Consider the following 14,822-nt stretch of genomic DNA (forward strand, 5'->3'; position numbering starts at 1 on the left):
CTTTTTTTCTCTGATAATTTTCTTTGCTTTGAAGGCTACCTTATAAGATATTAATATTGTCACTGCTTTTTATTTCTCTATTATTAATGTGTACATAGTATATCTTTTCCCATCCTTTTACTTTCAACCTACCTGTGGTTGAATATGAAGTGAGTTTCTTATATGCAGCATATAGTTGGATTTGGTTTTTTAATTTTTCAATCTACTCTGCTAATCTCTGTCTTTTGATTGGTATGTTTAGACCATTTACAATTAAGGTAATTATTGATATGTTAGCACTTTACGATGCTATTTTATTATTTATTTTCTACTTGTTTCCTTTGGTTGTTGTTGCTCTTTATTCTTTTTCTTGCCTTTCTGCAGGTTATTTGAACATGTTTTAGGATTCCATCTTAATTTATAGCACTTTTGAGTTCATCTCTGCAGTTTTCATAGTGGTTGCTCTGGGTGCTACTTATAACTCTGTACTTGGTATCACAGTGTTTACCATTTAAAATGAAATATAGAAACCTCACTTCCAATTAGGTCTCTTTACCTTTCCCACCTTTACATATCATTGTTAACACATTGCATAACTTCTATTTCTTTTGTGAGATTTTTTCCTTTTGGGTTTTATAAATCATATTTTATTGAAACAAATTATAATACCATCTAATACTCAAAAAATGTCTATTGTACGGACTCATATTTCCGATCTTTCTATTGTTTCTTCTTGCGTTCTGATGCTTAAGTTTCCTTTTATCATTTTCTTGCCGTTTGAAGAACTTCCTTTGTCCAGTCTTTCCAGGGTGTATCTGCTAGTCACAAAATCTTTTAGTTTTCATTCATCTGTGAATGTTTTTATTTTCCCTTCATTTCTGAAAACTAGTTTTGCCAGATATAAAATTATGTGTCAACAGTTATTTTCTTTCAGTGCTTAAAAAGATATTTGGCCATTTCCTTTTTCATGATTTCACATGAGAAATACATTCAAATTGGTGTTTCCCTATAGGGAATGCATTGTTTCTCTCTGGCTGCTTTCAGGATTTTTTTCTTTGTCTTTAGTTTTCAAAAGTTTAATTATGATGTGTATTGCATGGATTCTTTGGGTTTATCCTTCTTAGAGTTCATTCAGCTTCTTGGATCTCTATGTTGATGTCATTCATCAAATTTGGGAAGTTTTCAGTCATTGTTTCTTTGAATGTTTATTCATTTCCCCACTCTTTCTCCTTTACTTTCTGGGACTCCAATGAAATGAATGTTGGATATTTTGTTATTGTTCCACAGGTCCCTGAGGCTCTGGTCATTTTTTTCCCAACCTCTTTTCCATTATTCATATTGGGTGAATTCTACTGTTCTGTCCTCATATTCACTGATTCTATTCTTCATCATCTCCAGTCTTCTGTTGAGCCCATCCAGCAAGTTTTTAATTTCTATTGTATTTTTCAGTTCTATAATTTCCACTTGTTTTTTTTCATAACTTCTATTTCTTTTCTGGGATTTTCTACATTTTTATTTAAGACAATTTGTAATTGTTGTAGCATCTTTATAATGTCTGCCTTAAAAGTCTTATCAGATAACTCCAACATCTGATTCATCTCAGTGTTGGCATCAGTTGATTTCACTTTTCATTCAAGTTGTGATTTTCTAGGTTCTTGATTTATATCCTGGACATTTTGTCTATTGTGTTAGGACAATCTGGGACCTATTTAAATATTTTATTTTACAGGAATTTACTCTATTTAGGTTTAACACATGAGTCTTAGCCTACTTTTGTGGGCTGTGATTCCAACAGTTTAATTTTCAGAGACTTTGTGACTGCCTGAGGGAGGCAGGTGAGGAAATCCTTCTATTAGTAACCACCACCACCCCCAGCTACCCAGGTTTCTCTGGGCAGGGAGGAGAGATAAAGTGATTTCTGGGACCAGGCTGCTAGCTACAGGGCTGCTAGCTGTGACAGGTTCTTTTTCATGATTCCACCAGTCAGCCCTAATGTCTCTGGGCAGAGGAGGAGTTGGGGACAAAGAGGCTTCCCCAGGTGGGCCACCTGCTTTACCTGGGTGTCTCTTACTGGTTGCTCCCATCCACATCAGTATCTCTCCATAGAAGAGAGGAGTCTCTGGCCCAGCAGGGTAGGAGAATGCTTCCCCTGGTCACTTATTTTTGGCAGGACTCCCGGTTGTTCCCCCTTGCCTGAAGTTGTCAGAGGGACTCCCACTACATCTAGGGGGAAGAACAAGCTACTGGACTACTTTCTGTTGCCAAGTGGGAAGCCAGAAAAACATCAGGTCTGGGTGGCTGCCTTCTGTTGGTTGGGGGACACAAGATGCCCTGCCTCTGTGTTGGCATCTGGTCTTAGGTTCCCAAACCAGATCATCTTCTTCTTAGCACCCTTCAGAGTCATCTTTTGCTCGTCTCTTGTGTCATTTCTAGGATATATAAAGTTGTGCTTAGGGAGGAGGAGCAGGGAAAAAGAGGTCTATGCCATCTTGTCCAGACCAGAAGTCCCTCAGCTACTGAATTATCCATTAAAGTTTTATTTTTTCTGTTTTACCAATTTAGACACAGTTACATTATGGATAGGAAAAATCCCAAAGACACCTTTGCACAGTGCAGGTATTTAACCAATATTCTCTAACATGTAATTAATGAGACTGGGAGAAACAACGGATGTTAATACAAAAGGATCTAAAATGAGCTTAAGGCCATACACATAAAGATACTGTTGAGGAACGCGCGCACACACACACACACACACACACACACACGCGCGCGCTTCCTTTCAGGCCATCTACTTACAGTCTGCTTAAGGAGAGTCTCTACATGAAGCACAAATGGATTGATGAAGCCACCAGAAGGGGCTGAGGAAAATGAGAGAGAGAGGTAGGGCCTATTACAGAGAGGCACAGACCCTTCCTCCTGGGGCACTGAGTAGTAAAACCTGCCTGGATGCCTTTGCTTGGGGAATAACTCTGCAAGGCTGAGTAATGCCAGGAGAAAGGTCGCTCCAAAATTATCAGGTTGGCCTGGCTCTTCTCTGAGCTTTAGTCGGGAAGAAGGCTTAACTTCATCAAGTGCATCAAAATAGATATTTGGGGCAGAATCCTCAGGCCAGTAGCTTTCACTTACTTCTTCTTTACTTATGTACTTTGTTGTTCCCAAGAAGCATTTAAAGTGGTTTCAATGGATGCATGTTATATAGGAAAATATAAATTAGATATAGGCAAAAAAAAAGAAGAAAACAAATGACAGGAATAAGACTGGTGCAAAAGTGCTTCTCTGTGACTTTCTACACATGCAATAAATAGCCTGTGAGAGGGCACATTGCTGGAGTATTTCCTGTGCCATCTCTGAGTGAACCCTCAAAGGCATTCAGGACCAGGCTTGGGGGCAGTAAAGTGGACTCGTAACATGGAGGGATCCTCTAGATATGCTATAGGGGGAGACAAGTTTCCATGGAAATTTCCCTATCGTACTCCATAGATTTTCTGCTCCTAAGAGGAGCAGGAAATGTTTGATTTCCTCTTAAAGATTCCTGAGTTCTCACTTTGAGAATGGCCACAGTTCTGAGCAGTGTAACCTAGTTGAAGACTCAGGCTACTAAGTTCCTGAGGGATCACATCCCAGTTAGAATTCATTACAAGTCTGACTATCTAAATATGCAGAGTGTGTACCAAGGCTAAAACTACAGTCATTAATTCCTCAAACTTTGTTTATAAAATTCTTCTATTTGATTCTCAGAATCTAAGCCAAAACTGTTAGATACAAACTTGCGGTGTCCATCTCAAGTCAGCTGGAATGGCCCCTCCCAAGTCAGCTGGAAATCTAGGTGATGCTGATGACATGCAGGAGCTGAGAAGTAGCCACAGAAGCAGTGTTGTGCCTGGTGACTAAATGACCACACTCCTTCCACTATGGGAGCTCTCTCTCTCCTGGGGAATAGAAGAATATACAAAAATCCAGTCAGCTGGGCTCTATTGTCTATGTATACAATACACGAGTAGGCTTGATTCTGGTGCAAATCCTCAGTGAGTGGTGGCTGCTGGGACAGCAGCTCTGAATCTAAAAATTATTTCTTGACTTGTCATGAAGCCAGTTTCTCCCCTTGGCTTATGTTTCTCATCTTTCTACCTCGCTGGAGCCTCCCTCAAACACCTTTAATTTCTGAAAATTTCTTAGAGTCTCATTCACTCTGCTTTTTGCTGGTTTTTAACATCTTTAAGTCTCTCTTAGATCGAAAAACAAGGTACCCTGTTCCATTCATCAGTCCCTCTCTCTATCATTTATTCATGAAGATATGGCCCAGTTTTCCTTTTCCCATTTATATTCTCCTGAACGATTTGTTCTTAGCCCTTATCTAAAAAGTTAAGCTTCACACCTTGGTATTTCTCTGATGTTATTTGTTCAGATCACTAATTATCTTTTCCTGACCAAACGCGGTGGCTTTTCTTCAGAAGTTATTCCACTTGATCTTTTGGCTTTCTCATCTTGCGCTATGAGGGCTTCAAGAACTATGGTTTTAATTTCTCGTATTTCTCTAACTTTGTATTGGAGGAGATTATTTTTATTTCAGTTTTGAATATCTACAACGTCATCTATGAATGTAACCTTTCTTGTTTGAAATGGCAAGATAAGGTATCTGCCTCAAAACATACTGTTCAAAATGTATATGTATGTACTATATTCATGTTGCTATAAAAATTGTGTGTTTCCATTTTATCAAGAAAGTGAGTTTTGAGAGCATGGTTTCTAATCAGAATGCTGTGGGATGGGAGACTGTAGCCAAGATGGCAGAGTAGAAAGGCCCTGAGCTCACCTCCTCTCATGAGCACACCAAAATCACAACTATCTTCAGAACCACCATCAATAAAAAACAAAACAAAACAAAAAACTGAAACCTACAGGAAAAGATCTCCTACAACTAAAGATATATAGAAAGAACCAAAATGAGACAGGTAGGAGGGGCAGACTTGCAATATAATCAATTCCCATACCCCCTGGGTGGGTGAACCACAAACTGGAGAATAATTATATTGCAGAGGTTCTCCCACAGGAGTGAGAGTTCTGAGCCCCACATCAGGCTCCCCAACCTGGGGATCCAGCACCAGGAAGATGAGCCCCCAGAGCATTTGGCTTTGAAGGCCAGCTGGGCTTAATTGCAGGAGCCCCATAGGACTGGGGGAAATAGAGACTTCACTCTTAAAGGGAGTACACAAAAGCTCCCATTCACCAGGACGCAAGGCAAAAGCAATACTTTGATAGGAGCCTGGGCCAGACCTACCTGCTGGTCTTGGAGAGTCTCCTGGAGAGGTAGGGGTGGCTACAGCTCACCCTGGGGAAACAGACACTAGTTGCAGACATATTAAACATTCAGCCACATGAACACTCCTGGCAGCTGCCATATTGGCTCATTAGAGTCAAGACCTGGGCCACCCAATAGCCTGTAGGTGCACTAGTGCTGGGACATCTCAGGCCAAACAACTAACTTGGCGGGGACACAGCCCCACCCATCCACAGACAGGCTGCCTAAAGACTACAGAGCCCACAAAAGCCTCTAGACACAGCCCAGCCCACCAAAGGGCCAAGACCCAGCTCCACACACCAGTGGGCAGGTACCAGCCCCTCCCACCAGGAAGCCTGCACAAGCCTCTAGATCAGCCTCACCCACCAGGGGGCAGACACCAGAAGCAAGAAATCCACAATCCTGCAATGCAGGCCAGATCCTACCCTGGGACCACCTGGACCCTGACCCTGCCCACTATCATGTGAATACAAACTTCAGGACACCCCAGACCCCATACCCAATTGTGTCAGGAACTGCCCCCCTTCCACCAATGGTCTGAAACAAGCTCTGAGATCCCTGGACCCTGCAGCAAGACCTGGGAACTAGCTCTGCCTGCCAGTAGTCTGGCACTAACCCCAGGATCTGGCTTCACCTGCTAGTGGGTGGGCAACAGCCTGAGTCTTCAGGATCCTGACTTTGCCCACCAGGGAGCCAGCACTAGCCCTGGGGAGCCCACTTGGATCCCAAAACCAGGCACCTCATGACCAGACCACACTAAACAGCAGCCAGCAGCATCTGTACAAGACAGGGGCTGACACCAACCAAACTAGGGGCCAACCAAGCCTACCAGACTGCCCACATAGCCTGCCTCAACAGAAGGACCCAAGCAGCCCTCTTAGGGGGAACACCTAGAGAATACAGCTTGGGTAACAAGAGGGGAATGCACTGCTGGGACCCATAGGACGCCTCCTACAGAGGGCCACTGCTCCAAGGTTAGAAACATAACTAATATACCATATACACAAAAATACAAATAGCAACTTGGACAAAATAAGGTGGCAGAGGAATATGTTCCAGACAAAGGAAAAAGATAAAACCCCAGAAGATGAACTAAGTGAAGTGGAGACAGGCAATCTATCTGAGAAAGAGTTTAGAGTAATACTCATAATGATTATCAAGGAACTCAAGAAGAAAATGGATGCACAGAGTGAGAAGTTAGAGATTTTTAACAAAGAATTAGAAAATATAAAGAACAACCAAACAGAATTGAAGAATACAATAACTGAAATAAAAATATTTATTTATAGATTGCTGTATAAAAACCTCATGATAACCACAAACCAAAAATCTATAATAGATATATGCACAAAAAAGAGAAAGAAGTCCAAACATAACACTAAAGGTAGTCATCAAATCACAAGAGAAGAGAACAAAAGAAGAAAAGGAAAAAGACCCAGAAAAACAAATCCAAACCAATTAACAAAATGTCAATAAGAACACATATCAGTAATTACCTTAAATAAATGTACTAAATGCTCCAACCAAAACACATAGACTGGCTGAATGAATACAAAAACAAGACCCATATATATGCTGCCTACAGGAGATTCAGTTCAGATCTACAGACTGAAAGCGAGGGGATGGAAAAATGTATTCCATGCAAATGGAAGTCAAAAGAAACCTAGAGTAGCAATACTTATATCAGACAAAATAGAGTTTAAAATATAGAGACACTGGCACAGAAACAGAAATATAGATCAATGGAACAGGATAGAAAGCCCAGAGATAAACCCACACACATATGGTCACCTTATCTTTGATAAAGGAGGCAAGAATATACAGTGGAGAAAAGACAGCCTCTTCAATAAGTGGTGCTGGGAAAACTGGACAGCTACATGTAAAAGAATGAAATTAGAACACTCCCTAACACCATACACAAAAATAAACTCAAAATGGATTAAAGACCTAAATGTAAGGCCAGACACCATCAAACTCTTAGAGGAAAACATAGAACACTCTATGACATAAATCACAGCAAGATCCTTTTTGGCCCACATCCTAGAGAAAAGGAAATAAAAACAGAAATAAACAAATGGGACCTAATGAAACTTCAAAACTTTTGCACAGCCAAGGAAACCATAAACAAGACCAAAAGACAACCCTCAGAATGGGAGAAAATATTTGCAAATGAAGCAACTGACAAAGGATTAATCTCCAAAATTTACAAGCAGCTCATGTAGCTCAATGTCAAAAAAACAAACAACCCAGTCCAAAAATGGGCAGAAGACCTAGACATTTCTCCAAAGAAGATATACAGATTGCCAACAAACACATGAAAGAATGCTCAACATCATTAATCATCAGAAAAATGCAAATCAAAACTACAATGAGGTATCACCTCACACCAGTCAGAATGGCCATCATGAAAAAATCTACAAACAATAAATGCTGGAAAGGGTGTGGAGAAAAGGGAGCCCTCTTGCACTGTTGGTGGGAATGTAAACTGATACAGCCACTATGGAGAACAGTATGGAGGGTCCTTAAAAAACTAAAAATAGAACTACCATATGACCCAGCAATCCCACTACTGGGCATATACCCTGAGAAAACCATAATTCAAAGAGAGTGAGAGTCATGTACTAAAATGTTCATTGCAGCTCTATTTACAATAGCCAGGACATGGAAGCAACCTAAGTGTCCATCAGCAGACGAATGGATAAAGAAGATGTGGCACATATGTACAATGGAATATTACTCAGCCATAAAAAGGAACGAAACTGAGTTATTTGTAGTGAGGTGGATGGTCCTAGAGACTGTCATTCAGAGTGAAGTAAGTCAGAAAGAGAAAAATAAATACCGTATGCTAACACATAAATATGGAATCTAAAAAAAAAATTAAATGGTCATGAAGAACCTAGGGGCAAGACGGGAATAAAGATGCAGACCTACTAGAGAATGGACTTGAGGATATGGGGAGGGGGAAGGGTAAGCTGGGATGAAGTGAGAGAGTGGCATGGACATATAGACACTACCAAACGTAAAATAGATAGCTAGTGGGAAGCAGCCACATAGCACAGGGAGATCAGCTCGGTGCTTTGTGACCACCTAAAGGGGTGGGATAGGGAGGGTGGGAGGGAGGGAGATGCAAGAGGGAAGAGATATGGGGACATATGTATATGTATAACTGATTCACTTTGTTATAAAGCAGAAAGTAACACACCATTGTAAAGCAATTATACTCCAATAAAGATGTTAAATATATATATATATATAAAGACACTGACAAGTGTCCTTGTCCTTATAAGAGACAAGGACACTACATAATGATCAAAGGATCAATCCAAGAAGAAGATAAAGAAATTGTAAATATATATGCACCCAACATAGGATCACTTCAATATATAAGGCAAATGTTAACAGACATAAAAGGAGAAACTGACAGTAACATAATAATAGTGGGGGACTTTAACACCCCACTTACATCAATGGACAGATAATCCAGACAGAAATGAGTAAGGAAACGCAGGTCTTAAATAACACATTAGACCAAATGGACTCAACTGATATTTATAGAGCATTCCATCCAAAAGCAGCAGGTTACACATTCAAGTGCACATGGAACATTCTCCAGGATAGATCACATGCTAGGCCACAAAACAAGCCTTGGTAAATTTAAGAAAATTGAAATCTTATCAAGCATCTTTTCTGACCACAACCCTATGAGACTAGAAATCAACTACAAGAAAAAATACTGCAAAAAAACAAAAACACGTGGAGGCTAAACAATATGCTACTAATGGATCACTGAAGAAATCAAAGAGGAAATTTTAAAAATACCTAGAGACAAATGAAAATGAAAGCACAATGATCCAAAACCTATGGGACTCAGCAAAAGCAGTTCTAAGAGGGATGTTTATAGCAATACAGGCTTACCTCAGAAACAAGAAAAATCTCAAATAAACAACCTAACCTTATACTTAAAGCAACTAGAGAAAGAAGAACACACAAAACCCAAAGTTAGTAGAAGGAAAGAAATCACAAGGTTCAGAGCAAAAATAAATGAAATAGAGACCAAAAAAACCCACAAAAACAATAGAGAAGACCAATGAAGCTAAAAGCTTGTTCTTGGAAAAGATAAACAAAATTGATAAGCCTTTACTCAGACTTATCCAGGATCATAAGAGAATGCTACAAGCAACTCTATGCCAATAAAATGGACAGCCTAGGAGAAATGGACAAATTCTTAGGAAGTACAATCTCCCTAGACTGAACCAGGAAGAAGCAGAAAATACGAAGAAATTACCAGTAAGGAAACTGAATCGGTAATTTAAAACCTCCCCCAAAACAAAAGTCCAGGACAAGATAGCTTCACAGATGAATGCTACCAAACATTTAGAGAAGTGTTAACACCTATCCTTCTGAAACTATTCTAAAAAACTGCAGAGGAAGAAACACTTCTGAACCCATTCTCTGAGGCCACCATCACCCTGATACCAAAACCAGACAAAGATATCACACAAAAAAGACAATTATAGACCAATATCACTGATGAACACAGATGAAAAAATCCTCAACAAAATACTAGCAAATAGGGCTTCCCTGGTGGCATACTGGTTAAGAATCCACCTGCCAATGCAGGAGACACGGGTTCAAGCCCTGGTCTGGGAAGATCCACACGCTGTGGAGCAACTAAGCCCATGTGTCACTACTACTGAGCCTGTGCTCTAGAGCCTGTGAACCACAACTACTGAAGCCCATGTGCCTAGAGCCTGTGCTCTGCAACAAGAGAAGCCACTGCAATGAGAAGCCCACACACCACAACGAAGAGTAGCCCCCACTCACCACAACTAGAGAAAGCCCATGCACAGTAACAAAGACCCAACGCAGCCAAAAATAAATAAATAAATAAAAATACTAGCAAATCAAATCCAACAATACATTAAAAGGGTAATTTACCATGATCAAGTGGGATTTATCCCAGGTATGCAAAGATTTTTCAATATCTGCAAATCAATCAGTGTGATACATCACATTAACAAATTGAAGAATAAAAAACATATGATACAATCATCTCAATTGAAGCAGAAAAGGCTTTTGATACAATTCAACATCCATTTATGATAAAACCTCTCCAGAAAGTGGGCATAAAGGGAACATATCTCAACATAATTAAGGCCATTTATGACAAACCCACAGCTAACATCATACTCAATGGTGAAAAGCTGAAAGCATTCCCTGTAAGATCAGGTACAAGACAAGGATGCCCACTCTTGCCACTTTTATTCAACATAGTTGTGGCAGTCACAGCCACTGCAATCAGAGAAGAAAAAGAAAGAAAAGGAATCCAGATGGGAAAGGAAGTAGTAAAACTGTCACTGTTTGCAGATGACATGATACTATACATAGAAAATTCTAAAGACACTACCAGAAAACTACTAGAGCTCATCAATGAATTCGGTAAAGTTGCAGGATACAAAATTAACGTATAGAAATCTGTTGCATTTCTATACACTAACAACAAAATATCAGAAGAGAAATTAAGGAAACAATACCATTAAAAAAAATACCTAGGAATAAACCTACCTTAAGGGGGCAAAAGACCTGTACTCTGAAAACTATAAGGCGCTGATGAAAGAAATTGAGGATGACACAAACAGATGGAAAGATATACCATATTCCTGGATTGGAAGAATCAGTATTGTTAAAATGACCATACTACCCAAGGCAATCTACAGATTCAATGCAACCCCTATCAAATTACCAATGACATTTTTCACAGAACTAGAACAAAAGATTTTTAATCTGTATGGAAACACAAAAGACCTTGAATAGCTAAACAAATCTTGAGAAAGAAGAACGGAGCTGGAGCAATCACACTCCCTGACTTCAGACTATACTATAAAGCTACACTAATCAAAACAATATGGTACTGGCACAAAATCAGACACATACTTCCATGGAACAGGACTGAAAGCCCAGAAATAAACCCATGCACTTATGGTCAATTAATCTACAACAAAGGAGGCAAGAATATACAGTGGAGAACAGAAAGTCTCTTCAACAAGTGGTGATAGGAAAACTGGACAGCTACCTGTAAAAGAATGAAATTAGAAAATTCTCTAACACCATATACAAAAGCAAACTAAATATAAGACTGGATACTATAAAACTCCTAGAGGAAAACATAAGTGGAACACTCTTTGACATAAATTGCAGCAATTTTTTTTTGGATCTGCCTCCTAGAGTAATGGAAACAAAAGCAAAAATAAACAAATGGGACCTAAATAACTTAAAAGCTTTTGCACAGCAAAGGAAACCATAAATCAAATGAAAAGACAACCTACAGAATGGGAGAGAAATATTTGCAGGCGATGGGACCAACAAGGGATTAATTTCCAAAATATACAAACAGCTTATACATCTCAATAAAAAAAAAAACCCAATAACCCAATCAAAAAATTGACAGAAGACCTAATTAGACATTTCTCCAAAGATGACACACAGATGGCCAACAGGCACATGAAAGGATGCTCAACATCACTAATTATTAGAGAAATGCAAATCAAAACTACAATGAGGTATCATCTCACATCAGTCAGAATGGCCATCATCAAAAGGTCTACAAATGATAAATACTAGAGAGGGTGTGGAGAAAAAAGAACCCTCCTACACTGTTGGTGGGAATGTAAATTGGTACAGTCACTATGGAAACAGTACGAAGTTCCTTAAGAAACTAAAAATAGAGTTACCATATAATCCAGCAATCCCACTCCTGGGCATATATCTGGAAAAGAAGCAAACTCTAATTTGAAAAGAAACATGCACCCCAATGTTCATAGTGGCACTATTTACAATAGCCAAGACATGGAAGCAACCTAAATGTCCAGCGACAGATGAATGGATAAAGAAGATGTGGTATATATGCATAGACATAGAAAACAAACTTTATGGCTACTAAAGGGGAAAAGGTGGGAGAGGAATAAGTTAGGAGTTTGGGATTAAAATATGCTACTATATATTTATAAAACAGATAACCAACAAGGACCTACTATATAGCGCAGGGAACTAACTATACTCAATATCTTGTAATAACCTATAATGGAAAAGAATCTAAAAAAGAATATATATACAAATATATATATACACACATATATACACAAATAATATATATAAAACTGAATCACTTTGCTGAAACTAATACACATTGTAAATCAACTATATTTCAATAATTTTTTTCTTTTTTTTGGCCACATCACGCAGCATGTGGGATCTTAGTTCCCCAACCAGGGATCAAACCCATGCCCCCTGCAGTGGAAGCATGAAGTCTTAACCACTGGACCATCAGGGAAGTCCAATAAATTTTTTTTTAAAAAGATGTGGTATATATATACAATGGACTATTACTCAGCCATAAAAAAGAATGAAATTATGTCATTTGTAGCAACAAATGGATGGACCTAGAGATTATCATACAAAGTGAAGTAAAGTGAAGTAAGTCAGACACAGAAACACAGATATCATATAATATCACTTATATGTAGGATTAAAAAATGATACAAATGGGCTTATTTACAAAACAGAAATAGACTCACAGTCATAGAAAACAAACTTATGGTTATCAAAGGGAAAGGGGCGGGGGATAAAGTAGGAACTTGGGATTAACACATACACACTACTATATATAAGTAGATAAACAACAAGGACCTCCTGTATAGCACAGGGAACTATATTCAATATCTTGTAATAATCTATAACAGAAAAGAGTCTGAAAAATAATATATATATAAAACTGAATCACTTTGCTGTACACCTGAAACATTGTAGACCAACTATACTTCAATAAAAAAAATTTTTCTTGGAACAAAAATGCTGTGGGATGAATGCTCTCTGACAAAGGAAAGCAACAAAATGGAGCCAAAGGAAGTTGTACAGGGTTTTCTAAAGAAAAGACATTATCAAAGAATAGACATTTTACTGAAAGTAGAAGAAAGTACCATAATCTAAAATGTTTTTAATTAAAGAGTCAAGAAAAAAGAAAAAAATCTTGGATTCTCTACAGCAAGTTTGAGTTTAGCTTGGAGAGGAAAGAATGCAGTAACTTTCTCTTGCATTAGAACAGGTGTGTACAGGCCAAGATTGGAACAAATCAGCAATGCCTTGGGAAGCCCTTCCTGACAGAGCAAGACTGGAAAGAAAGATGATCAATTTGAAGGATACCAGAAACAGAGGGGCCACTCAGTCTGAAACCCCTGGAGTTTAAAGCTTGATATTACTGCTTCTTATATTTCTGAGACTGTTGACTTTTGGTGGAGTGAAAAGACCACCAGACACGCAATGAGATCTTGGCTGGAGTCCTGGTTCTGGAGTCAAATGGAAGATACCTCAACATAACTTCCCTTTTCTCATGGGCACTGTGCAGACAATACTCCTTACCTAGTTCAGTTCCCATGAGATCATTTACATGCAAGGCCTTGCCTGTTGGTATCTACTTGTTAAACATTACTCTAGAGAGACATTCCATTTGAGCCAAAAGATTTTTTGATTAATTCATATTACTCTGAATATTTAATAAAGTATTTTTAATAAGTATTTTGTAAAAAGTTATGGTAAAGCTGTAACTGTTGAAAGCTTGATTTAAGAAAATAGTCATACATCTTATCAGCTCAATTTAAGAAACTCAAGTTATATATAATCAAAGATCACCATCTAGTGGCCCAATTGTACCATAACTTCTAAAGTTAGCTGCAAGCTCCAAAGACTTCAGAGGCTAGAAGGTGTGTGGAAAGCATCCGGCCCTGCCAAAGAGAGGAGCGAAGAGAGATTTGGGGCCCACTAAAAGCATTCAAATTTCAAGTTACAAACAAAATAAACAAAACACGGTGCCCTTCAAACGAATCAACCTTCCAAATCAAGCTTTGGTCTTGGGCCTCTGGTCACTCAAGAGTTTGAGTGGATAGTTGAATGTGATAAAGTAAAGTGATAACTATTTTGGAGATAAGCTCAGAGAAATCCAAAACAATGAAGGCCTTTACAATTATCTTGAGCGACTTTGCCTCTCACAAGCAACTTTACAATCGAAAATTTGGTTTGCTTGTGATAGAATTATTTGTGTGTACATCTTGATGATAAGAAATAAAGTCACAAGAAAACATCATTGCCCCACACAATTCTCTTCTAATTAGGCAGCATGAGTTATTGAAAAGGGCATAGTCTTGAGTCAGAGGGCTTTGTTCAAATTCTGGCTTCACTCCCTATTGGCTGTGTGACCTTGAGCATGTTACTTAACCTCACTGAGCCTCACAGGGCTATCGCAAGGATTAAATGAAATAAGGCTTGGAAAGGGCTTATTCTGGTATCCAAAACATAACTGGTGCTCCTTTCACCATTCTCTCACTTAAAAGAAACCATATAATTTAGAAGAAAATAAAGAAAAAGTTTAACTTAAAAAAAAAATAGGGTTTGGATTTGAAGCCAAAAGCTGACTTTTAAATTACATTTTTCTGTTAAAATGAAGATAAGAGACTGTCTAGTAATCGTATGACCAAAGTAACAGTGGTTG

At 38.7% G+C, this 14,822-nt stretch overlaps 2 protein-coding genes across 2 annotated transcripts in view; one reads left to right on the forward strand and one right to left on the reverse strand.

Moving 5' to 3' along the window:
- The window catches only part of SLC15A2 (solute carrier family 15 member 2), an 84,503-nt gene that overhangs the window by 59,863 nt on the left and 9,818 nt on the right, over positions 1–14,822 (forward strand). The window lies entirely within an intron of this gene.
- Positions 3,432–14,822, reverse strand: part of ILDR1 (immunoglobulin like domain containing receptor 1) — a 39,091-nt gene continuing 27,700 nt past the window's right edge. The window contains exon 8 of the mRNA XM_027106180.1: positions 3,432–3,911. Coding sequence (XP_026961981.1) covers positions 3,870–3,911 — 42 coding nt within the window. The 3' untranslated portion in view covers positions 3,432–3,869. The remainder of the gene's footprint in view (positions 3,912–14,822) is intronic.

Source organism: Aethalodelphis obliquidens, unplaced genomic scaffold, assembly GCF_003676395.1.
Source record: "Aethalodelphis obliquidens isolate GAN/ISIS:26980383/991018 unplaced genomic scaffold, ASM367639v1 scaffold1, whole genome shotgun sequence".
In the NCBI taxonomy this organism is placed as follows: domain Eukaryota; kingdom Metazoa; phylum Chordata; class Mammalia; order Artiodactyla; family Delphinidae; genus Aethalodelphis; species Aethalodelphis obliquidens.